We start from the raw sequence: 24,458 nt of genomic DNA on the forward strand, positions 1-24,458 counted from the left end.
ATAAAGGTTGTGACCTGGACGTTGTACCCATGATATCCCCTCACCTTCCGTTCGTTATGTGGTTCTGTCTGCCGCAAGGCAGGCTGGGAAGTACAGATGCTAGCTGGGTGGGCGTGCCCAGCTGGAGCTCAGGGGTTCTGTTACCAAACGGATGGAGCGAAGAGAGATTCAAGGAGACAGAAATTAGTCTTTGCCCAGATGGCTTCACCGCGAGGGGACGCAGGCGCTGCTGCCGCCCCGTGTGAGACTGATCGGCTCTGTGGAGGGCCAGGTGGTCGGATGCTGGTGGCGATGATGAGGCATTTGGGGGTGATGGTGGTGGAGGCATCTGTGACCATGAATGTGGGGCGCAAGGGGCAGAATGTGCGTGCATAGACAGGCTGGCTCTTCCTGACTTTGGCTCTTTGTATAAGAGTCAAGAGCTTGTCTGACCCTTCGTTTTGCAAATGACAAAACAGATCCAGAGAGCTGAAGTGACTTGCTCAAGGTCCCACCACTCGGGAGTTGCTGAAAAGAAACTCAGAGCCGAGTCTCTGCTCTACCCTCTATGCGCTCTAGAATTTTCTTGGGTGGGGCAGTTTGAGACATGGGAGCACACGGAGTGCCCAGGAGGCCTGAGGGCTGTAAGAGCGTATGAGACCTGCTACAGATGGCCTTGTTCCTGGCCCTCCACCTGCATGCTAGAAAGCAGTGCTTTCGTTTTGTGTTTTGTTAACATGGCCAGTCCCTCAACTGTAAGCTCCTCTCAGCCGTTGCTGCTTAGCGCGTGAGCCGGCCTCTCCCTCCCCTCACCTTCCCGTCCCCGCTAGATACCGTGGCAATGAAATACCACCTTGGCAGAGTCGGAGAATTTGTCATTTTTACATCTCCACATCCCAGTGTCTTCTGCTCCCAGTGACAAATAAATCCCTGGGCTGATGGCTGGCCCCGGCCATTCATTAAGCAAATAAAGCCCCAGGGTTGGAGCCAGAGGCTCGTAAATAATTCCTGGTGTTTTTCCCCGTTGCCTGCTGCCTCCCAAGCTCTGCATATTTATAATACAGGAGCAGTGTTTCCCACATAGCCTATTATGTGTGGGAGACGTGGGGGAGAAGGACAGACCTGGATGGAGAAGGCCCAGTCACTGCGCCTGGCTGCGGGCAGGGACCCCTCAGCCCTGAGTGCTGACATCATCACCCAGCTGGGCTGAATGAGGGGCTCTGTCGTGTTGGGCCCAGTCGAGGTGGTGGGGAGGAAGGAGACCTGGGCCGAGTGGCAGCTTCAGCCCATTCTGTCCTGGGGGTAGAGGACCATCCTCTTGGAGGAGGGAAGTGGCTGTAGTGTGGTAGAGCCCTTGGCCGGCTGAGTGCTGGTCATGAAGGCCCCTCACAGAGACCAAGCACCCTCACTTCTGTCTCCCTGGGCAGCCTCATGGGTGAGGGGCTCAGACTTCCGCAATGGGGAGCAGGGAGGAAGACGAGAGAGAGTTCATGCCGGTAACAGTGAGAGCAAGGAGAATAATTAACACTGAAGAAGGGGATAGAGTTCAGGCACCTTCATGTGAGTCACGTGCTCGCTATATACACCCTTGAGCGATGGACTCAGCAAACCTCTGTTACCTGAGGAGGATGTCACCATGCAGCACCCTGCCTCCGGCACGTGTACACACACGAACACACACACACGTGCACACATGCACACACACACGTGCACACATGCACACCATGGCCCCCTTAGCATGTCATAACCCCCAGGCAGCATTTGTTGCCTAAAGCCTTCCAGAGGTAAAAACTATTATTTATAGAGGTGTACGGTGTACACGGGTGCACGATGGTGGATGTAAATTTCATTTAGCTTCCACCACAAAGGTTGGGCACGTGAAATTGTGGCGAGAAACAGAAGCAGAGATAATGGGCAATAGATACTCTATACCAGTCCCGAAAGGAAGGCTTGGGATACACTATTGACCCACTGGTATCCAGGTTTCTTCCTAAAGTGGCCAAGGTCAGCTGATCTCACCCAGGACCCCTTTTGTCTGGGATCTGTGTGAACTGGCCTAGGACCCCCGAATTTGTAGGTTTGCTCTCTGACCGGGCCCTGTGACACCTCAGAGAGGAAAATGCTGAGAGCAGAGGCCATCTTCTACCCTCAGTGAGAGCATGTGGTTGTCCCATGTAGCGTGAGGTAGACAAGAGTGTTTGTTTAATGTGGAGCATGACGCATCAGAGAACTGTAGTTTTTTAAAGGCACGGGCTGGAATGAGAACGCATTGCAAGCAGAAGGGGAGAGTTTCGTTCATAAAATGTTAGCTTTCATTGTGCTTGCAGGTGTGTGTGCTGTGTGGATGTACTGGCCACAGTGTGAAATGTATTTCTTACCCGGGGTTGAACTCAGAAAGGTGGGCAGCATGGGGAAGGCTGGAGAGGAAAGGGCTCTGGACTTGAAGTTGAAGGTCCTGGGTTCAGTTCCCAGCCATGCCCTTGAGTTCTTCTGCACATATTCACACACCCTGACTCAGGCCGGTCCCCTTTCTTTGTACATGACAGAAATAAGCAGTCCCAGTGGCATGGTGGAATGGTCCAGCCGGAAGGCACCTTGGAGATAAGCCAGGTCTCCGTGGCAACTCAAGGCCAGGGATGGGGAGAGGCTGTGCGCGGTCACAGGGCACGTCAGTGGCCAAGGCAGGACTGGAAGCCCTTGCGATTCTTGCTGCACCCTCCCTCCTGGGGAGCAGTAGGCATGAGGGCCTCAGGCATCTCCTTAGAAGCAAACGTCTCCACGGAGTGACCAGGATGACCTGGCGTCACCCCATTCTAGGCCTCATTCCTCTCTGAGCCAGGGCAGGGTGGCCACTTACACCATCGCAGTCCAAAGTCCAGTCTCTGTCTGGGAAGAGAAGACAAAATATTCTGCATCCAATTAAAAGCAACAGGAGGGTGTAAGGGAGACAGAAAGTAATTCTCCTTCTTGGAAGCCAGCCAGGGCATCCTCGTGCCAAGACTAAGAAGGATAATAACAACAGCCGTAATTGTGGGAAGGAAGAAGCTTCTACAAGGCCTCAGGGACCTGACTAAGTAAGGAGGGAAGAAGGGGAATCAAGATGGACACTCTGACCTTTGCAAACCTGCAGAAAAGCCAGTGACCCAGCCCCTCACTGGAGAGAACCGTCCTCCTGGAAGTGCCCTTGGGTCTCTGGCCAGCTTTGCACACTCGACACGTCTGAGGCCAAGCCCACTGTGATGGTTAATGCCAGGTGTCCGCTGGGCGAGGCTAGGGGGTCCAGTTGTTTGGTCAACAGCAGTCTAGATGTTGCTGTGAAGGTATTTTAAGCATGTGATAAACATTTAAATCAGTAGACTTGGACTCAAGCCATTGACCCCTCGTAGTGTGGGTGGGCCTCATCCAGTCCCTTGAAAACGTCAAGAGCAAGCAGTGAGGTTTCCCGAAGAAGAAGGAATTCTCCTCGAGACTCTAGCATAGAAACCCTGCCGGGTTCCAGGCTTTGGACTGCAGACCGCAGCATCAAACTCTTGCTGGAACCAATTCCTGAGACTCTCTCCCTCCCTCTCCTACTGGTTAAGTTTCTCTGGAGAACCCTGACGAATACACTCACCAGCTCATCTCCAGGCTTGCAGAGCTGACCTCATCTCTGGTCTCCTCTTCCCTCCACCCACATCCAGTGGGCCAACAAGGCTGTGAGTGTTTTCTCACTACCGTAGGACTGTCATTTTCTACGGCCCGTCTCACGTCCAGCCCTGTCTTTTCATCTCTGGTCGGTCCTGTCTCGCCTCACACCTGGACAGTTGCAGTTGCCTCTTCAGCTGGCTCGCACTCTTCCTCTCTCTCTCTCCATCCATATCTCCCTGTATCTATCGTCTATCTCCCCTCCCCCTCCATTTGTCCATATTAGAGACTGTCAGTGGTGGGAGGGTGCCTCGCAGATCATGAAATCCAACCCCTGCTCATGGGTTCTGGAATCAGACCCCCTGCATTGGGATCTAGGCTTGTCAACTTCCTGGCACTACTATAAACCTTTCTGCCTCAGTTTTCCCATCTCTGAAGTAGGTATAATAATAGCATGTACATCTTAAGAGTTATGAGAAGAATTATGTGAGTGAGATGATCCACATAAAGTATTTAACCCAGTATAAATGTGCAAATCAACGTTAGCTAGTTTCATCATTACCGCAGGAGAAAAACATTGGCCCAAATGGATGAAGTGACTGGCCTGAGGAAGAGTGTCTGTGGGGTAGCTGAGCCGCCCGTCAAGTATTGTGACTTCAGTCGAGGGCTCTTTCTCTCCTGTCCTAACAGCCCACCATCACTGCCAGGAAGACTGTGTGGGATCTCTCTCCTCAGAAGTTTTCAGTGGCTCCCCATTGCTTCTCCAAATAAAATGCATCCTTTTGGACCTGGCATACATTCAGCGAATATTTCTTGAGTAGGACCATGTGCCAGGCTCTGGATTGGGTGTTAGGGATACCCAATGGAGTTCCTGCCTTCACGGGGCTTACATTCTGGTGAGAGGAGAGAGAAGGCAAATAGATGTGTAATCTCTATGGTGCTAATGAATGCTAAGAAGAAAAATAAAACAGAGTAAGGGAAAGGGTGGTCCAGATACGTCCTCTGAAGAGCTGAGGTGAGATTTAAGCAGGAGGGAGGGAGTCATGCAGATATTCTGGGGAAGGGCATTCCAGGTTGAAGAAATAGCAGGTGCAAAGGCCCTGAGGTGGGAGCTTGGCAGGTGTGGTGGAGGAACAACCCGGAGCCCAGTATGACTAGGATGAGGTGCGTGGGGGGGAGCAGCAGGAGATGAGAACGTGTCGGGTCTTTGGGCCACGGTAAGACCTTTGTTCCTGAGGGACTTGTGCAGCCAGCAGCTAGTTTGGGGAAGAGCTGTGCCGTGATTTGACTTACATGTTTAAAGGATAACTATTGTCGGTTTCTGTGTGGAGAATAACCTCTAGGGAGAAAGGGGAGAAACAGGGAGGCCAGTTAAGAGTACAGATGAGAGGTGACATTGGCTCGGGTTCTGGTGATAGTGGGTGGGCGTGCTGAGAGGTCACGTGGGATGTATTTCACCTTTGCTGACAGTGAGAGGAGTCAAGAGTGACACATACACTGAAGGTTGGAAGGAGGCATTTGCCTCGTACTGAGACGGGGAAGACTTAGAAGAGCAGGTTCAAAGAGGAAATCAGGTTTGGGGTTGGGGACGTATGTTCAGGATATATTTTAGACCTCAAAGTGGAGATTTGGGGTAAGCAGTTGGAAATGAAGAGGGAAGAGGTTGGAGGTAAAGATATAGGTTTAGGAGTCATCTCTGTGTTGAAATCCTGGGGCTTGACGAGATCATGTAGGGAGTGTGTGTGGATGCAGAAGAGAGGATGACAGAGTACAGAATCTCGGGCCAGGGGAGGACGAGGCTGAGAAGGGGTGTGCAGAGAGGTGGGAGGAAAACCAGGAGAGAGTGGGGTCCCCGAGGGGAAGGAGGAAGGCACCCCAGTAGGAGGGCTGGGGTTACTGTGCAGTGATGCTGCAGGATGAAGCATGCTGAGAGTTAAGACTTGTCTATTGGATTTAACCCTGTGGAAGGAAGACCTTCCTATGGGCCGTTCGTAAATCATGGATGACCTCCATGAGGGCCATTTCAGAGGACAGTAGGGCTAAGAGCCTGTTGGGGTGGGTTTCAAGAGAGAAGAGGAGGAGATGGTGAAGATGGGATTCTTTTTCCATAAAGGGAAGCCGAGAAAGGGGCTGATAGCTGGAGAGGGATCTGGGGGTCAAGGGAGGGTTTTTAAAGATGGGAAATATGGTACTAGATCTGTGTGCTAGTGAGATGATCCAGCAGAGAGGGGAGCTGTGATGATGGAAGACTGAGAGAGTGCAGTTGCGGGAAGGAATTCCTTGAGTAGGCAAGAGGGGAGGCAAGAAGCGTTCCCCCCAGACCCGTCCTGGAAGTGGTCCCTCTAGGCCATCTGTGCTCTCTGCCTGGGCTGTCCGAGTGCTTTTGTCATCAGTGCGGACTTCTTCACTAAGCAGACGGGGTGCGTGCTCAGGGAAGCAGCATAGCAGGGCCACCTGTGGGTGGGGAGTGAGAGAGGGAATTCAGCTCCCACCAACCTGCCCAGAATTTCGGTATTGGAAGAGCTACAAAGAACCTCTGTCCATTTCAGTATACTTGTAAATATACCTGCAAGCTTTACTGTGGCATATTGTTTTTATGTAGAATTATATATTGGGAGGCATCATGATTTCTTCTGGTCTTAGGACCCCCTAAAGATCCTAATTGGGCTGCCCTCGCCCCCCCCCCTTTCTCCCCCAGGAGGCTGTGAGTGCCTGCAGGATGCATTGCGTCCCACCTGTCTTGGGGCCGCTGCAGCATCTCCTAAGCTCCTAAATATACATTTCCTACGTGTGAAGACACGGTTTTGCAGAAGTGTTACCTGGAAACTGGAGGCCCCGTGTGGGATGATTTTCTGACTTTGAGGAGGGTAGAGTCGTGGTGGTCTTATTACAGAACCGGGAGAGAGCAGGACCGTAGGGCTGAGGCTAGGGTCCAATCCATAGACTCAACCCAAGGGGGCGCTGACCCAAGCCAGGTGTTATGATGGGCCCCGCATCCCAGCATCCGCCACCCAGGGGCCCCCTGGGGGGCTTCGTGGCCATATTTTGAGTGTGCCAGTGTCCATACTAAAAGAGAAGGCAGGCATTGATTTGCCTGCTCATCCTCATTTCTCCTGAGAAAATCAAGTGGTTGTCAAAGAACAGCCCTCCCTTCTCCCCTCCCTTCCTCTCCTTTCTGACCCACACCTCCCATCCATCCATACACGTATTTGCAAAACACAAGCAGGGTCTCTGAATGTATTCTAGCCCATGAAGACTAGGCTGGAAGGGTATATTTCAGAGCCACAGAGGAAGAAAGAATCTCTCTTCCATCTAATTCCTTACCGATGCATCTGCCTTCCATGCCTCCACTGCACACACAGCTTGTCGCATTTTTACTGATTAAGACAACACCCTGTAGAGTAGATGTTACATCCCCATTTTATAGATGAGAGAAACCGATGCGTGGAGAAGTGAGGAAACCTTCGCGGGGCACACAGCCAGGACAGGACAGAGCACACGTTCATCTCCAGTCTCCTGGCTCCCAGGATCCAGCAGAGTTCTCCTTCTACCACACCAGGGGTTGGCAAACTTTTTCTCTAAAGGGCCCGATAGTATATATTTTAAGCTTTGTGGGCCATATGGTCTCAGCTCTGCTGCTTAGTGAGAAAGTAGCACAGTGTGCAAAGGAGTGGGCGTGGCCGTGTTTCCGTAAAACATTTTTATCAGAGCAGGTGGTGGGCTGGATTTGGTGCACGGGTCTGAGAGAGAGTTCCCCAGACCTCCTCCAAAGCTGCCTCTTCCCTTCACGCCCTTTAGTAACCACAGCTTCACAAAGCCCTTGGAGGGTCCCTTCCTTGCCGGCAAACTGGCCCATCCGTAAAACGCCTGCTGGCTTTTCCAGCTCTCCCGTGCATCTCTCTTGGCTCCAGGATGGGCATTTCCACTCCTGCCTTCCCTCCAGGCCCATTGGCAGGTGATTAAGAGCCCAGCTCTACATTTCTGACAGCAGTGGCTGGCAGAAGGGACCGCGTGGCTGAGATAAGCGAGTGTGTGCTGGGGAAGGGGGCTGGCCACGTGGGATGAGGGTTTCATTCCTGCAGAGGAGTAATAAGCATGTAATTGGCTTTTCGGAATCATGCAGGCTGCTGGAAAGCCTGTCTCTCCTACACACCATGCTCTCTTCTGAGCCGCCAAGGCTGGTTCACCCAGAGCGGGGATGAGCTGGATGAATTCTGCATCAGCAGGTGGGGGCCACCTTGTCCTCAGTGATCACTGTGAGCTGTACGATGCTTGGGAGCTGAGAGGCAGGTTAGGACAAGACAGAAGGTAAGTTGTTCCCACTAGCAACCCCCCTCTCCAGGGGGTGCAGGAGAAGTGGGTCTGGGAGGACCATTCCTAGACCCAGCATGACTGTTGAGGAGAAGAGAATTAAATCGCTTCCCCAGGGTGCTGGGTCCCCATCCTTTCATGACCCTGAGGCCACCTTGAACTCCAGGCGCAGGTGGGAACTGCCCATCCCCCAGCTCTGTGCTGCCCAGAGAGGGTGCTCTGACAACGTTTGATGGTGGGTAGGGCAGGCGCTGCTGGAGGTCCCCCGCTTCTCTCTAAGCCTCTCTGTTCTCTGGGGTGTCACTGACCCACATGAAGGTATTAACAGCTGCAGCCATGTTAATGGCTTTTACAAAAATCAGCTTTCACTGTAGGTTGACTTTAGTGCAATCCCCCTTTAACGAACACAATTAAAATGTACAGTCTATAGAGCGAGTCTGTGTTCACGTCCCGGATAATGGTCCAGCCCTGCTTTGCGTGTTATAGCAACGAAACATGTCTAACGTGTTTGTTCCCCAATCCCTGATCAGTTAGCGCTCGTCCATCCAGCAGAGGTGCTGTTCATAGGGTAGACTGAGAGCCTCTCCCTCCTAGTCTAGCACAATTCTATACTTAGATTTGGGCACGATAATACTCTCTTATATTTGTAGAGAGCTGTTATGTTGTCAAGGCGCCTTTACATGCATCTTTTTAGTTCATTCCCACAGTGACCCTGTGACCTAGGCAGCTCAGGTTGATTCAGATGATTCCCATTTGACAGAAGGCTAATGGAGGCTCCAAGCTTGGACTTCTGAGGTCACACAGGGACTAAGTGCTGGCCCCTGGAAAGGAGGCAAAGCTGCTTAATGTCGAGGAGAAACCCTTGCACCCCCAGGTCAGCCCTGTCATAATCTTCATGCCCTTTTGTTGTGGCCTGCAGGCTCCCGACGCACGTCGTGTGGTCGTGTGGTCGCGTGGTGCACCCCTGTGGCCTGCTGCCTGGCCCAGGCCCTGCAGGACACAGACAGATTGTCAACGAGTGCTCATTAAATGGGTGAATGAATGAGGGACCCTGGGCCTCTCCCAAAGGACAAGCCGGGTGTCAGACACTGGGCTCTGCAATTCCAGAAGGAAGAGTTCTTTACAAATGAAAATTAGAGCAACACCCACTCAAAGTAAGCTCTGATGTCAACGGATTCTCAGCCCAAGTCCGATTCTAAATTAAGACTGCACTGATTCATGTTGACCTGGAGTTGGAGGGCCCAGTGGAGTCACAGAGCCTCCATCCTTTCCGAGAAGGTCCCGGCCCTCAGGGCTTCCATCCCTCCCACCCTGGAGGCACATGGGGTGGTGACTGAGGACAGCCTGCATTTGCGGGCTGACTGCCCTCTACCAGCCTGCGGCCTTGGGGACATGACAATCTTTCCTACCTCATGGCGTTGTTCTGAGGATTGTATGAGATGATGTCCGATAAAGCGTTAAGTGTAGTGCCCACAGACACCTAACTCGCCCATCACCAGCCCCTGTGCCACTGGCATTTGTGGGGCCCAGGGTCACTGTTTGTTCACCAGTTAATGACCACTCACTTAGAATCTGTCTGCCCTTCCTGGGCCTGGGCCAGGCAGATGGCCGCGGGGGTCCACCACGCAACCGCGAGCCTGCAGGCTGCAGTGACAGGCCAGGAGTCCCGAGGGCTACGTGCTGAGTAAAATTGTACGTTTTATTGTCACCACCCCTGACCTCATGCTCTCACATCCCTAAGAACCTGCACAAATTTTCTTACTCCTCACTCTGTCCATCCCTAGAAGCCCTCACTGTTCCAGATATCATTTGCTTCAAATACAAGGAAAGAAGGAAGGGAGGGAGGGAGGGAGGGAGGAAGGAAGGAAGAAAAAACAGATCACCCCTCTAGACTCTTTAGCAAAAATGAACAATAAGTGGCCATTATTCCTCTCAAGTGCTTCGAAGCTGAGGCTGCCTGGCCCGGAGGCCTTGCTGCCCTGCTGGAGTGAAATCCCAGAGGGCTGGCCTCGCCCTCTTGTTCTCCAAGCCTTTATCCCTTTCACACATCTCCAGACCCCTTTCTTCTCAGGAAAATTGCCTCTCCCGGAGCTGGGAGGCTGCTGAATTGTTGGCCCTGACCTGAGTCAGGAGGGGCAGAGAGCTGTCCCCAGGGCCCAGGGCCTGAGGGAGGGTAATTTCACCCTGGTCGCTATAACTACAGACGCCCTTATTACTCACACAGACGTCTTACCCTTGTTTAACAACATATTAAACCATTAGTCTCTGTGCCAGTGGGTTCAGTGAGTTCACAGTGGCAAAAGCTGCTCATTAAATCCCCTTTTCCCTGCTTAATCTCTTTTAAATTGGTTGCCTTTTAATTTCATCAAGTGCCCTCTTTCTTCACCGGGTGCAGCAGCCCCGGCATACTGCTAGGTGAGAGGGGCTGCTGCGGGGCTTTCTGGGTCTTCCCCGGGTGGTCTCTGTGGACTGCAAGGTCACGGGGCAGAGGCTCACCGGAACGCTCTCCCTGAAGAATGGGCCCCGCTCCGGGCGCTGTGAAAGAGTTACGGGTTTTACTCTCCTCTCACTCATCTCTGAGTCAGTACCTGGGGCAGAAGATTCCAGTCTTTAAATCTTTTGCTCCATTCGTCTGTCCAAGAACCTGGGTTCCCTGTAGGTTAAAATAAAAATAGTCTGTTTTCTTAGGAGGAAATTTAAGTATTCGTAAAAATGGACAGTGTGCTCTATATACGTATTACTTGCAGTAAATTCAAACGTCATTAAAGTTGTAATTGAAGAGAACTCGTATTGCTAGGAGCCTGTCAGTCAGTGGTCGCACTGTGTCCAGTTGTGGCTGAGCACCGGTGTGCCGAGAGGTGCTCCAGGAAGCCAGCTGAGCGCCGAGCCCCTCCTTTCCCTATCACGCAGCAACTCCACGCCCTCACCTCACCTCAGTCACTCTTCTTGTTAGGTTAGGTAGCTGTGTCCTGTGCCTGCGGTCTACTGATAAGAGGAACCAAATCTGAAGAGGTGGCAGCCATAGCTTTAAGTTTAAGGGGACTCTGTCCACTTAGGTGGGACTGGGGGGTGGAAGGGAGAGGTGACACTTCCCTTTCTGTTTCACAGAGACCTTTAACTGTGGAGAAAAGCACAAATTCCCTAAGTGTGGGAGTGGTGAATGGGCCCACTCCTACTTCTACTCCTTGGTTCCCAGATCCAGCTGTGAACTCCGCGTGTTGACTGTAGAGCCATATCCTGGTCATGGGTGTACGGCAGCACCCTGAGGGCTGATGTCCTGTCCTCTCAGGGCGTCATCTCCAAGCTGGTGCCTCATCTCCGCTCTAATAGGCTGGTGTCTTGTAGATGGCATAGTATGTTTTAGGGTCAGTGGATCTGTACGTATTGCTTTTCCTCTTTGACATAAAGTAAGTCCCTTGGTACAGGGTGATGCCATTATGGGGAATCCTCTGCTCATAGGTCAGACTTCGTGTGAGCCCTCAGCAGTGGTACTAGTCAAGGCTCTGCAGACAGGAAATTCAAGCACACACCTGGAATGTTCATCTGGGAATGATGAATCTCTCTCTGCCTTTTCCATTATGGAAGGGTCCAGTGTTCACCCTTGAACAACACTGGGGGTGACCTGAGTATAACTTACAGTTGGCCCTTTGTATCCACAGTTCCTCTGCATCCAAAGATTCAACCAACAGACCATGTAGTAGTGTTTTATTTACTATTGGAAAACATCTGTATATGAGTGGACCTGTGCAGTTCAAAAGCACGTTTTTCAAGGGTCAAATGTAATTAACTTGCACCCAGTGGCTGGTTGGTCTCCAGCAACCAGTGGATGGTGCTGTATCGGACTCAGCATTGGCCTCTGTTGTCGGCAGGTTGGCCCCGTGGCTGTGGCAGTGGCTGGATCAGACTTAATGAGAGGGAGCCCAAGCCGCTAAGCCCACACGTACCCTCTCCCTTTGCCTCCATGACTGCTACTTCGTTCCTGAGCCCGTTGTGAAAGCGCTAGGGTGGCTAAGGACAGAGGCTGGCTGCCTGTTCTGCTGTGGATGTTTCGCCGTGGATGTTCTTGGTGGGCATGAACACGTGACACGTACTACCTCACACGTGCCAGCATCCATGAGGCCATCACGTGCATCAGCCCAGATCTCCTTGTCTCCAGCCTTAACCTTGCTCCTTCCAGGCCCTTGACCAACCAGCTCAGCCGTTCACCACTGCTCATTAGACCATGGATGTCCTTTCCTTGGGCCACTCCACACAAGGCGCATGACTGACAGCCTTGTCTGAAGCTCTACCCACTGGGAGGATTTTTCCTCAGCACCATTCCAAGGCCACAATGGGGTGTAGCTAATGCAACCACAGTCTATTTGTGGTTTGCACCCATCTGTAGATCCAACTAACCCATGAACAAAGCTCAGGCTTTCCCCTTTATCTGTCAGGGGAAACCCCGACCCCTTCCCCATGAGGCCGAATTGGTGAGCTGAGTGAGCAATGTGGGTGCAATCGTTCTAAGTGACGAGGAGGAGACGTGGTCTGGGCCACCCGGTTTTTTTTCTTTTTTTTTTTGTGGTACGCGGGCTTCTCACTGTTGGGGCCCCTCCCGTTGCGGAGCACAGGCTCCGGACGCGCAGGCTCAGTGGCCATGGCTCACGGGCCTAGCCTCTCCGCGGCATGTGGGATCTTCCCGGACCGGGGCACGAACCCGTGTCCCCTGCATCGGCAGGCGGACTCTCAACCACTGCGCCACCAGGGAAGCCCTGGGCCACCTGTTTTTGAAGCCTTCTTTCTGGTCGTGCTTAAGCCCAATTGTGGACGTTCCTTTCCATTTTATGATGGCTTCTCCAAGGCCTACTCAACGTTATGACTTGGTAGGTCCCACACTATCCAGTTCATTGTGAGTAGTTTGGGCTCTGTGGTTGCTTCATGTTCCATGGGTAGATTTTTTTTATGCTCTTCTTTTACTTGATAACCCAGGGTTAGGAGTGTGTGTGTGTGTGCATGTGTGTGTTTTAATATTCTGTTTCTACCAGGGCCCAGAAGCACGTCCTGGCATATACTTCCTTGCCTCAGTGGCATCTATAACCTTGCTACATAGCCCTGTGGTTCTATGCTTCAGCTCCTCTTTTGGGTCTTTCCAGAAGCTACATACAGTGTTTTTCTCTACGACAGATACCTCTGGTACCATGGGCTCTGCCAAGTTGTATGCCCTAAGTGTCAGAGCTGCTTGACCTTCCGTGGAGCCCATTTTTGTTCTGGGTCTCTTAAAACTAGCAGACTTTGAAGTTATCTGATAAATGGGTAGGAACAGTATTCCCAAGTGTGGAATATGCTGACTGCAAAACCTGAAGAGACCTAGCGCGTGCTATGCTTCTCGTTCAGTGGAGAAGGTGCAAGGTGCAATCCCATGCCTTTTGCTTTGGAGGGGATGTCCCAACAGTCCCCAGATCCTGGGATCCCTAAAACTTCAGCCATAGGTCAAGCCCTTGCATCTTCATAGGGTGCATCTCCCATCTTCTGCAGCACGTGTGTCCTACCTAGACTTCAAAGGTCCTTGCTAGTTCCATTCATCTAGCTTGATTAACATGATGCCATCCATATAATGGACGAATGTGATGTTCTAAGGTATGTCCGGATAGTCCGGGGCCCTTTGGATGACACTGTGACAGAGAATTAACACAGCCCTGGAGCTAGCCTATGAATGTATATTGTCCATTTCATATGAATTTCAGTGAATTTCTGATCTTCCTTCCTGATGGGTATTGAAAGAAAAGCATTCACCAGGTCAGTGGCTATGACCCAAGGCTGTGTCACTCTGTTCTAGCAGATATACCGCAAATGACCCAGCAGCTTTACTCGTGCCCACCACCTGGTTAGGTTTGTAGTAGTTTATTGTCATCTGCCATAATCCGTCCGGTCTTTGCCTTGGCCAGGATGGTGATTTAAATGAGCATTGATAGGCATCGCCACCTTGGCATTTTTTAAGCTTTGTGGGTGGCACTAATTCTCCAGGGAGAATGGGATTTCGGGGTCTTCCACGTGTCCTTTCCTATCACAGCGGCTCCTGTACTACAGGTCAGAGAATCAACGTGGTATTTCTGCTAACTAAATTTGTCCTTTCCAGTTTTATATTGAAGAACCAGGGAAATGACCACCAGGTAGGTCTGTGGATCCAGTCAACCCACTGTGAGACTAATGTGGGCCAGGCCCGCATTTCTTAGCTGACCTCTCTTTGCCCGCAGTCCAGCAGGGGGACTTTGATGGCATATTGGGTCACAAGGTGTCAGTAACAAATTAGACCCTGTGATTGATAGTCCTCAAGAGACCTGGCTATGGTTACCTTTTTGAAAGAAGACCGACTTTTTTCTCCACCAGATTCCACAGCAGCCACCTGATTCCACAGTTTTTATAGGTGCGATTTCCCTCAGACTCCTTCAACACCAGTTGCATTGCACCAGCCAGGGCACACGCTTTGACCTGTATCCTGGCTGGTCCATCACCAGGCTGTTGGAAAAAGCCACTGCCACAGCTTCTTCCACCCACAGCCAGTGTTGGGGTCCTATGGCCATCCAGCCAGCATGTTATCCACCTCCTTAGCGGCTGATCCTGGACGCAGAGCCTGAGGCAGGGATCCCTGTGGAAGTGGTTTACTTGGGACATGCCTCCAAGAGGAGGGACCTCAGGGAAGCAGGACCGCTGGAGACGTGCTTTAGCCTGGTCCTGCTGGGAGCCCTGGATTAGGACCTGCTTCAGAGTTGGTCCGACTTTCATGCAGGAGGGCTGGCCTTGGGTCCCCCGTGCCAGTTAGTCACTGGCTTCTCGGGTACTCCCAGGAGGGGACCCTGCCAGACTCCTACTCACTGGGGTGAATTCTCTGGAAAAGGAGACAGCTCTGAGTCATTAGCTCATCAGCAGCGAGGAGTCAGTGGAGGGAAGAGTGTCCTGAGCCCAGGAAAAGGCTCAGGGTGGGACAGTAATAGCACCTCTGGCACCTTGGATCCTCTCTACGGACCTGCTGTTCTAATCTCGTTTTACCAATAAGGAAACTGAGGCACAAAGTGGTTTGGTAATATTTCAAGGGTCACCTAACAAGTAAGAATCCAAGCTGGGCTTTGAACCCACATTCTCTGACACACACACACACACACACACACACACACACACACACACACACACACACACACACACACACACACACACACTGCTGCCCTAGTCTGGGCACAGCAGGAGCAGGACTGGCTGGCATTGGTGGAATGGACTTAAGTAAGGGGTTAGGAGCACAATTAGTACCTCAGTGGTCCATGGATTTGGACAGATGCATCCTTTTTTTTTAAACAACTTTTTATTTTAAAATGATTTTAGACTTGTAGAAAAGTTGCAAAAATAGTATGGAGAATCCTATATCCTTCACCCAGCTTCTCCTAATATTAACATCTTATATAACCATAGTATTATATAATTATCAAAACCAGGAAATTAACACTGGAATGATATCCTTAACTAAACTAAAGACCTACCATGAACTAAACTACAGTTTAAAACTTCCCCAGTTTTTCCACTAACGTCCTTTGTCTCTTCCGGCATCCAATTCCAGATCCCACATTGCCTTTGATTGTTCTGTCTCCTTAGTCTCCTTTAATCTGTGACAGTTTCTCTCTTTCCGTGTCTCCAGTGCCCTTGACACTTTGAAGAGTACCAGCGAGTCTCTCGATTGGGTTTGTCTGATGTTTTCTCCCGACCAGATGGAGGTTCTGTGCTTTGGGTGAGGATGCTGCAGAGGCCATATTGAGCCCTTCTCGGCACATCATTTCAGGGGATACACGCTGTCGATGTGTCTTACGAGCGTGGTGTTAACCTCGATCCCTTGGCTAAGGTGGTGTCTGTCCAGCTTCTCCATTGTAAAATGTCATTTTTTCCTCTTTGTAATTAATAAAAAATCTTAGAGGGATATACTTTGAGACTCTGCAAGTATCCCGATTTGACTCTGGTTTTAGGATCGATGGATGCAGTTTTTATTGCCGTTTTCTGGACTCCCTTAATAAGGTGGAGTTGGCTTCTTTCAGCAGTTCCCTTATCAGGAGTGTAGTCCTGGGGCTCCGAGCAGGTTGAAGGCAGCTACCACCAGCTCTCTCTGCAGGCAGCGAGCTGACGCTCCTTTATGGCTATCGGATCGGTGCTTCAGTCCTTTCCTGCTTCCTTTCCTTCTCCTGGTGCCCTCCCCTGCTCACTTCAGTCTCCTGTTCCTGGCCTTGCTCCCTCCTTCCTCTGATTTGCTTGTTGAGTCAGTTGAGGCCACAGGGACATCATATGGGGCCTGCAGCCTGCCCAGAGCTCTGTACTCTACACTTGCAGTCAACCAGAGAACTTCCAGATCGACTCCCACCCTCTTCCTTCACAGATGAGGAAAGACACAGACAGGTTGAGAGGAATACGTGGGTGCCAGTGCCGGGTCTAGAACTCGGCTTCCTGACCTCCGTGCGCTCTGTTCCCCAGGGTGCCCCATCCCTCAGGGCTGGTCCTGCAGTGGTCGCCCGGGACGGCCAGGAGAAGGTGGCGGCTGGCTGGCAAGCTGGAACCACACTGCCCCTCAGCCTGCTGTCACCTGCCGGGAAGTCTGGCTTCCCGTTCTGGCTTCTCTTCCTCAGTCCTGAGAAAGGGGGCTGTTCTCTGCCTGGTTGGAAACTGGGGGCCCCACGCCTCTCTGTGGAGACGCTTCTCCCTGTTTTGGAGCACTGGGACAGGGACCTTTGTGAAAGCCCAGCATCTTCCATGAGTATCCAGACCCAGAGCAGTGGTTCATCCTCTTGCCTCTTTGCGGGGAGCGTTGAGGTGGCGGTGCTCACTTTCATTCCCATTTTCACCCTCATCTTCGGTCTCCTTCACCTCTTAGTGAACAGTTATTATGTGCAAGTCACTGCTTTATATATATTTTTTCATTTAATCCTTAAACCCTATGAGATGGGCATGAGTCTCCCCATTTGACAGGTGAAGGAACTGAGGCTCAAACAGGTTAAGTAGCTTCCTCCAAATCACACAAATAGTGAGTGGTAGAGCTGGCATCAGAGCCCAGGTCTTGAGAAAAATTAGGTCTATTTTGGTTCCTTATCAGCAGCTTTTATGATAGCTTACAGAGATAAAAGCCTGAAGCCATTATCCACATTATTATTATTTTCAGATTGTCAGAGTCGGTAACATTTTCACAGTATTATATGACCGTTGCCATAGCTGTTTCGTTTTAATTCCATAATTAAATAGATTCATTGTGCCCCTTGTTCTTATAGTCCATTCCTGGGCTTTTCTTTTTTTTTTTTGCGGTACGCGGGCCTCTCACTGCTGTGGCCTCTCCTGTTGCGGAGCACAGACTCTGGACGCGCAGGCTCCGCGGCCATGGCTCACGGGCCTAGTCACTCCGCGGCACGTGGAATCTTCCCGGACTGGGGCACAAACCCTTGTCCCCTGCATCGGCAGGCGGACTCTCAACCACTGCGCCACCAGGGAAGCCCGGGCTTTTCATTTTGAACCATTTCTTCATTGGCTGGATGTTATCATTTAGTAGATTCTTCAAAATGGGCTCAGAGGTGCTGTGATCCCCAAGGTCTTTGACAGTGGGAACGTCAGTCTCTCGCCTTCCACGCTTGAACAGGTTAAGATGCTCTCGGGTCATACCTGGAGTTAGCCTTTGTGGCTGTTCCTTCACTGGCATCTGTGGATGAATGTTGCTCTGGGGAAGTTTGAAGTCAGCAAACATTCTTCCTTTTGTAGATGAGAAGCTGTCTTGTTTGTTCTGCCTGGATGCTTGATGATTTCTGTCTCAGTCGTCCAAGTTCGATACCTAAATCAGGAACCATCTCTGGGTCAATTGTTCTGTATCAATTTTTTGTGGAACGTGGCATGCTCTTTTGCTGTACAGATTCCATTTTTTATTCATTTCAGGGGCTTTTTTTTTTAAAGGATGAATACCTTTTGGGCGTTTCACCTGTGTCTCGCCTTCAGGTTCGCTGGTTTTCTGATGTCGGGTCACCTTTGCTGTTTCTGCATGGTTTTTTCTCTCCTCTAGTTGCTTCAATAAATTGAGCTTTTCTCCTTTGCAGTCACAGTGACTCACCCAAGGACCCACTGCTACTGGGTGGCAGACGGGGATGGAACCCTTTAGTTTGAAATGAGATTTTCTGCTTCATCTGCTACTTGGAATTTCTACATTTATTTACTGGTTCTGCAAAAGCATTTAGTGGTTCTCGATTTTATAATCCTTCATTTTGTTTCTTTGTTTTATCATCTGATCTTCTAGCTCTTATTAAATTCATATTCTTAAGTTGTTCTATGGTACAAAGCGTGTTTGGGTAATTTCTTTCTGTTCCTTAGGTTATATTTTCTTTCAGACTGGGGTTTTTGGTTTATGTGTATGTGCAGTGGGATTTTTAATTTTTTTTCATGCTATGCTCCATTTCTTTGTTCGTTTTTGTTCATCTCCTCCCACCCCCCGAATTCCCCAATGACATTTGCATCATTGCCATGCAGTATGTTTTCAATTTGCCTTTCCTACTGACCCTGACTTAGGGTGAGTCAGTTCTTGACCCCTTTCCCAGAATGTCTGGGCTTGTTCATTTTCTCCACCAGGAGTAGTTTGAGGGCTGGGGGTTCTGTGTTCCGTCCACTTTTCTGCAGCCTGAGAGCCTTGGCTGGGGTGAGAATGGAAGTGGAGAGCTGGCCCGAGGCTGGGAGTAGTCTTCATTAGGACGCCCAGCCTCTCTCCTAGATGCCAGGAGTCAGAGGGAAAACCCTTGCTCCTACGTCTATGCAGTTTGGGAGAAGAAGGCCCAATACACAGGTAATTATAGTAAGTGCCATGATGTAAGAGGAGGGGCCCCTTTCAGATGGCAGGGACCCGATTTTCTCAACTTACTTTCAGTACTAGTGGTGGCAGTTTAAGGTAAGGATACCAATTTTGTGGGGACTGGAATTAAGGACTTGCAGGCCATGGTAAGGACCTTGGCCTTTATTCTGTCGATAGGATCCAACTATGTATTTCAGAAAAGTCACTCCAGCAGCAGCATGAAAATTAAATATGGATCTGAAGACTTAACATCCCCAAAGCATATCTGTTGGTCAGCTCCGCGAAGAGGCCAAGAAGATAACCTTTTGTACTTGGAGCTGGGGCAGCATGGAGTAGAGACTTTCCTGAGACAGGCTGACATCCCTCCACCCGTCTTTATATGTTCCCCACTTCAGACACCCTCAGCTTTGGGGCAGCAGCTGAAGACACCCCGCTTCTCTTCCCAGGGCTCTTCCCTCGTGGGCCTCTGGGGGTGTTTTCTAGAGCTGTCCAGATGACAGCCAGGCCCAGGGGCTGCACATCGGGATAATAGATCTCAAGGTTGTTGTGTTTTCCCAGCGCAGCACAGAGCAGGGCCCGATGATGCGGTCCCTCTGTGTAGCAGTCCTCATTACTGTGCTCAGCATGGGATGGGCAGAGGCTGGCAGCGCTGGGGAACTGGCTCTGGGCCCCTAAAGTATAACTTAGAGGTGGGGGGGGAAGACATCATTGATTTCTTCCCTGCCAGGTCTGCCTGCGTGAGCTCATCTTTTCAGGGAGGCACCCATACCGCTACAGCGGACTCGAAAGCCGGGTGCCTCCTAGGGTTCCATGGTGGCACTGGGTCCTTGATACTGTAAGCAGAGATTGGTATCTGTGTCTACACAGACATTTCTGTGGGGAGAAGGGCTTCCATCATGTTGAAAAGGGGGCCATCTGTCCTCAAAATAGTTAAGAAGGCCTGCTCTAAGTCCTACATTTGACAAGTGGGGAGACTAACCAGAGACCCAGTGAGTAGAAGTGATTTACCCAAGGACACAAGGTAGTGGCAGAGGCAGATCTAAAAGCCTGATCTCCTGGCTCCTTCCGGGAATCCTCACTACATCTCTGGTGGGATCACTTCCTGCCCCATGGACACACGATGTTGTCTTCACTTTACCAACAAATGAAGTTGTAGCTACCGTTGACGGAGTGCTTAGTGTGTGCACGGCACAGTGCTCAGTGCTTCATTTAGTCTGTTTGTTCACAAAACAGAATCATGATTTTACAGAATAGGCAGCTGAAGCTCACTCAGAGAGGTTAATCACTCACCCAAGATAGACAGTAACTGGAGGACAGAGATGGTACACTCAGCTCTTTGGGGGCATCCATTCTACCCACCCCCACCTCCCATCTGTTTGTACTCCTGTCTCAGTGTGGCCCAGGCCAGGACTTCCCCCTCCCTGCAGTGTTCTCTGACGGGCCCAGCCCTGGCTGTTTCTTCCTTTCTCTGGATAGGCAGGACCACTGTAAGTTCTTCGTCGGCAGATGGTCTGGGTTCAACTCTCAGTCCTGCTACTTCCCTGATGGCTTCCCTTGAGCGTATGTACTTCTCCTCTGTAGCTCTGCTTATATATGACGTGGGAATAATAATACCCAGATCTTGGGGATTTTAAGAGGATTAAATGAGATAATTAACATCCATCGAGTCATTTATTCAACAAATATTGGAGAATCTACCATGAGCCATGCAATATGCCAACAGTGCTGAGCAAAACAGACCAGCTCCTGCTTTCAAGAAGGGTGTGGCCAAGGTGCAGAGGCACACATGAAATATATACTTAGACCAATGTACCTGATACAGGCTGTGATTTCCCAGTTCTGTAAAAGAGACGTGTAAGTTCCTAGGAGAGTATAGGAGGGACTTTATGCAGCCTCAAGATGCATGGAGGCCCTCTTTAAAGATGTAACACTTAGTTTGAGAGCCAATGGATGAAGAGGAGTGATCAGGTGAAGAATATTCCAGGTAGAAAGCACGGCAGGCATGGAGGCCTGAGATGGTGTATTCATTTGTAAGAACTGCCGTAACAAAATACCACAGACTGGGTGGCTTAAACTACAGACGTTTATTTTCTTAAAGTTCTGGAGGCCTAAAGTCTGAGGTCAAGGTGTTGACAGTGCTGGTTTTTCCTGGGGCCTCGCTCCTTGGCTTGCAGATGGCCACCTTCTCATCATGGTCTTTTCTTGGTAGGAGGGCACCCCTGGTGTCTCTACCTCTTTTTATAAGGACACCAGTCATATGGGATTAGGGCTCCACTCTGATGACCTCTTTTTAACCTAATCACCTCTTTGAAAGCCCTGTCTCCAAATGCAGTCACATGGATCAGGGCGCACCCCAATAACCTCATTTAACCATAACTACCTCGCTAAAGGCCCCATCTGCAAACACAGTTACACTCTTGAGGTATTGGAGACGTTAACAGATGAATTTTGGGAGACCAGAATTCAGATGGGAAAGAGCGTGACTTGTTCTACAAGCTGAAGACAGGCCAGTGTGACTGGAGCGTAGTAAACAAAGAGGGAAAGGGAGACAGGAGTGAGGCTGCAGAATTTGTGGAGCCACGTCAGGCAGGGCTCGGAGGGCTACGGTACAGAGTGCGGATGGTATTCTGAGTGCAGCGGGGAGCCACTGGAGGGGTTTTGTGTCCGAATGGGAGAGAGAGGATCAGGTGTCATTTTAAGAAGGTAACTCCTGAAAATGGATTGTTGGGGCCCAAAGTAGAAATACGGAGTTGGGGCCTATTGCAGTCAGTATTTCAGAAAGGAGTCAGTGGTGGTGGGCGTGGTTGTAGAGATGGGGATGGTCGTGGGGAAGGATGGAGACACGTGGTGGAGGCTGCATCCATAGGACATGGTGGTGGGTGGGGTACAAGCGATCAGAGTGAAGATGAGGGTGAGAGAGAAGGAATGTGAAGGATGACTCAGATTCCCAGTTGAGCAGCTGCACGGGTGCTGGTGCTGTTTCCTCACAGGGGACAGACTGGAGGAGGTGCCGGTTGTGATGGGAGGATCACGAGTTCCACATGGGACCTACTCAGCGTGAGATGCTTGTGAGACACCCGGGTGGGCATGGCAAGCAGGCATCTATTTAATCTAGACGTGAGCTCAGAAGAGATCTGGGCTGGAAAGATATCATGGGAAATATCCACCTGTAGAAGGCTTTGAAGACACAGGAATGGAAGCAGTCACCTGTGATGAGCATATAATGGGGGGGGGGGGATTAAATCCACAGGCAATTCCAAGATTTAGAAGCCAGGGAGGAGGAGAGGCCAGCAAAAGAGGTGGGGAAGAGGGCAGAGGATGAGGAAAAGCCCAAGAAAGAGGGCTCCTGGGAGCCAAAAGACAAGGGCACCTGAAGGGGGGTGTCCCCGGTGGGATAGATGCTGCTGAGGGACCAAGGAAGAGGCACGTGCCGCATCCTCGCTCAATGCTGGGCAGCCAGCGGGCTCCCGATCGACATGGGATCCTTTTCCTCGCCACTCTCTCCGTCTTAATTTGTTCCTGTATTTCTGAATATCTATTGCCTTTTCCCTCAGATGACAGTAGGAACCCAAGAAATAATGAATAAATGAATGAAGATGTGAATGACAAGGGCAGCTGTGACGGGTGGTCTCCGGGGTGAGGTGCAACTCCCCTCATCTCCTCTCCTGCAGCCCTGGGCATTGATTTTGTCCCAAGGCTAGGCTGGCTGCAAGATTCCTGGGCCCTGATGGCTCCCGTCTAGCACAGGGCCCTCTGGGGAGCCACTTCGCATGCTCATCAGGCATCCTGGCCTGAGCAGGACCGAGACAGTCCCCTTGGCTGCTGGGGCCGGGAACCGCCTCCCTCAGCAGGTCGCTGGAGTCCCTGTCGGCTTCCCCCCACCCGCCCAGCGGTGTCGACTGCACTGTAATCACACAAGTATGATTCCATTAAAATGTCACATTTGGAGAAATCCATATAAACAAAGCATTAACAAGTGCTTGAAAATAGTAGTCTTTACTGCTAATGACCTACTTTGTCTATGCACCCACCGTACCCTCCTGCCATCCCCAGGGCTGCCGCTTTCCCCAGCCTCGCTTTCAGAGGCAGACCAGAAGGTACAGTTGTGCCTGCTGCCTGGAAAGCCTTAATGTTTAATGTGCTGGGAGAGGCTCTTTGATGCGTGTGTCCGAAGTTGGCCAGGCCGGGGGGAGCCCGGCACTGAGCCACTTACCAGATGAGACAAGAGGATGCCACACTGGCCTACCACCCCGCTGCCCTCTGCACTGCCCCCGGCAGACCTAAGATCCTGATGGTGGAAGAACCCATGGAGAGAATCTGGTCCTTGGGAAACTGAAGAAAGAGGATGGTGTTGAAAAACTTGAGGGTCGGATTCATGCCATTGGCTTTGACTCCCTCCTCTCGGGAAGAGATTGAACCTGAGACTTAGTGTAAGGCCTTGCAGGAGGAAAGGGTCCTGCCCGGCGGCTGTGGGCCAGAGTGAGTCCAAGCTAAGAAGGTAGGTGGGTGGAGAGGCACGGGGTGAGAGGGCTTTGATAGTTTTTACCTCATTCCCAGGACAGTGCTCTGGAAAAGTGGAGATATTGACTTTTCTTTGTCACCAGAGTCTAATTTTAGTGCACTAAGGAAATGGATTACTTAAAGGAATCTTGTAGTGAGTGCTCTTAGGCAGTAGGACATAAACCAAAACAGCTCTGGCCAAGTGATTAATCTCTTCCTGATGTATCTCAATTGCAAAACCGGATCCCCAGAGAGACCCGTCTGTGGTTAAAGTCAGAGTAAGCTTTATTCTGAAGAAGCGAAAGAGAAGACCACTGTGGGTTAAAAGATGTTGAATTAGAGGATTGGCGATGTTTTATTTTTGTTTTTATTGAAGTGTAGTTGATTTACAATGTTGTGTTAGTTACTGCTGTACAGGAAAGTGATTCAGTTATACATTTACATATATATATATACATTCATATATATATATTTTTTTCCACTGTGGTTTATCTTAGGATATTGAATCTCTGTGTTATACAGTAGGACCTTGCTGTTTATCCATTTCATATATAATAGCTTACATCCGCTAACCCCAGCCTCCCACTCCATCCCTCCCCAACCCCGTCCCCCTTGGCAACCACCAGTCTGTTCTCTATGTCCATGAGTCTGTTTCTGTTTCGTAGATAGGTTCATTTGTGTCAAAACTCTAACTCAAAAAGATACAGGCACCCCCTATGTTCACAGCAGCACTATTCACAGTCGCCGAGACATGGAAACAACCTAAATGTCCATTGACAGAGGAATGGGTAAAGAAGATGTGAGATATATATACAATGGAATACCACTCAGCCATAAAAAAGAACAAAATAATGCCATTTGCAGCCACATGGATGCAACTGGAGATTATCATGCTAAGTGAAATAAGTCAGAAAGAGAAAGGCAAATACCATATGACAGCACTTATATGTGGAGTCTTAAATATGACACAGATGAGGGTAGAAGGTGTTTTAAATGTCACTCCAGCACTTGACATCCCTCACACAGTTCAGGATTAACCTGCAGAAGGGATCATGCCACAGGTGCTTTAACGAATGGACAAGAATGGTTGGTGACGAGCACGTCATTTGGGGAGCAATTACTGGTGCTTCCTAAGGTGAGAGAGATGCCCCTGTGGGTCTTGTTTGCAAAAGCAAGTGCTTTATAAATCCCTTCTTTATAGTTCATGCAAGATGCCATA

General features: G+C 50.5%; 1 protein-coding gene across 1 annotated transcript in view; it reads left to right on the plus strand.

The window, feature by feature from the left end:
* Positions 1-291: 291 nt before the first annotated feature.
* GALNT14 (polypeptide N-acetylgalactosaminyltransferase 14) overlaps positions 292-24,458 on the plus strand; it is a 125,855-nt gene continuing 101,688 nt past the window's right edge. Inside the window, exon 1 of the mRNA XM_060026323.1 lies at positions 292-363. Within this exon, the coding sequence (XP_059882306.1) occupies positions 292-363 (72 nt within the window). The remainder of the gene's footprint in view (positions 364-24,458) is intronic.

The sequence above is a fragment of the Delphinus delphis genome, chromosome 12 (genome assembly GCF_949987515.2).
Source record: "Delphinus delphis chromosome 12, mDelDel1.2, whole genome shotgun sequence".
NCBI lineage: Eukaryota > Metazoa > Chordata > Mammalia > Artiodactyla > Delphinidae > Delphinus > Delphinus delphis.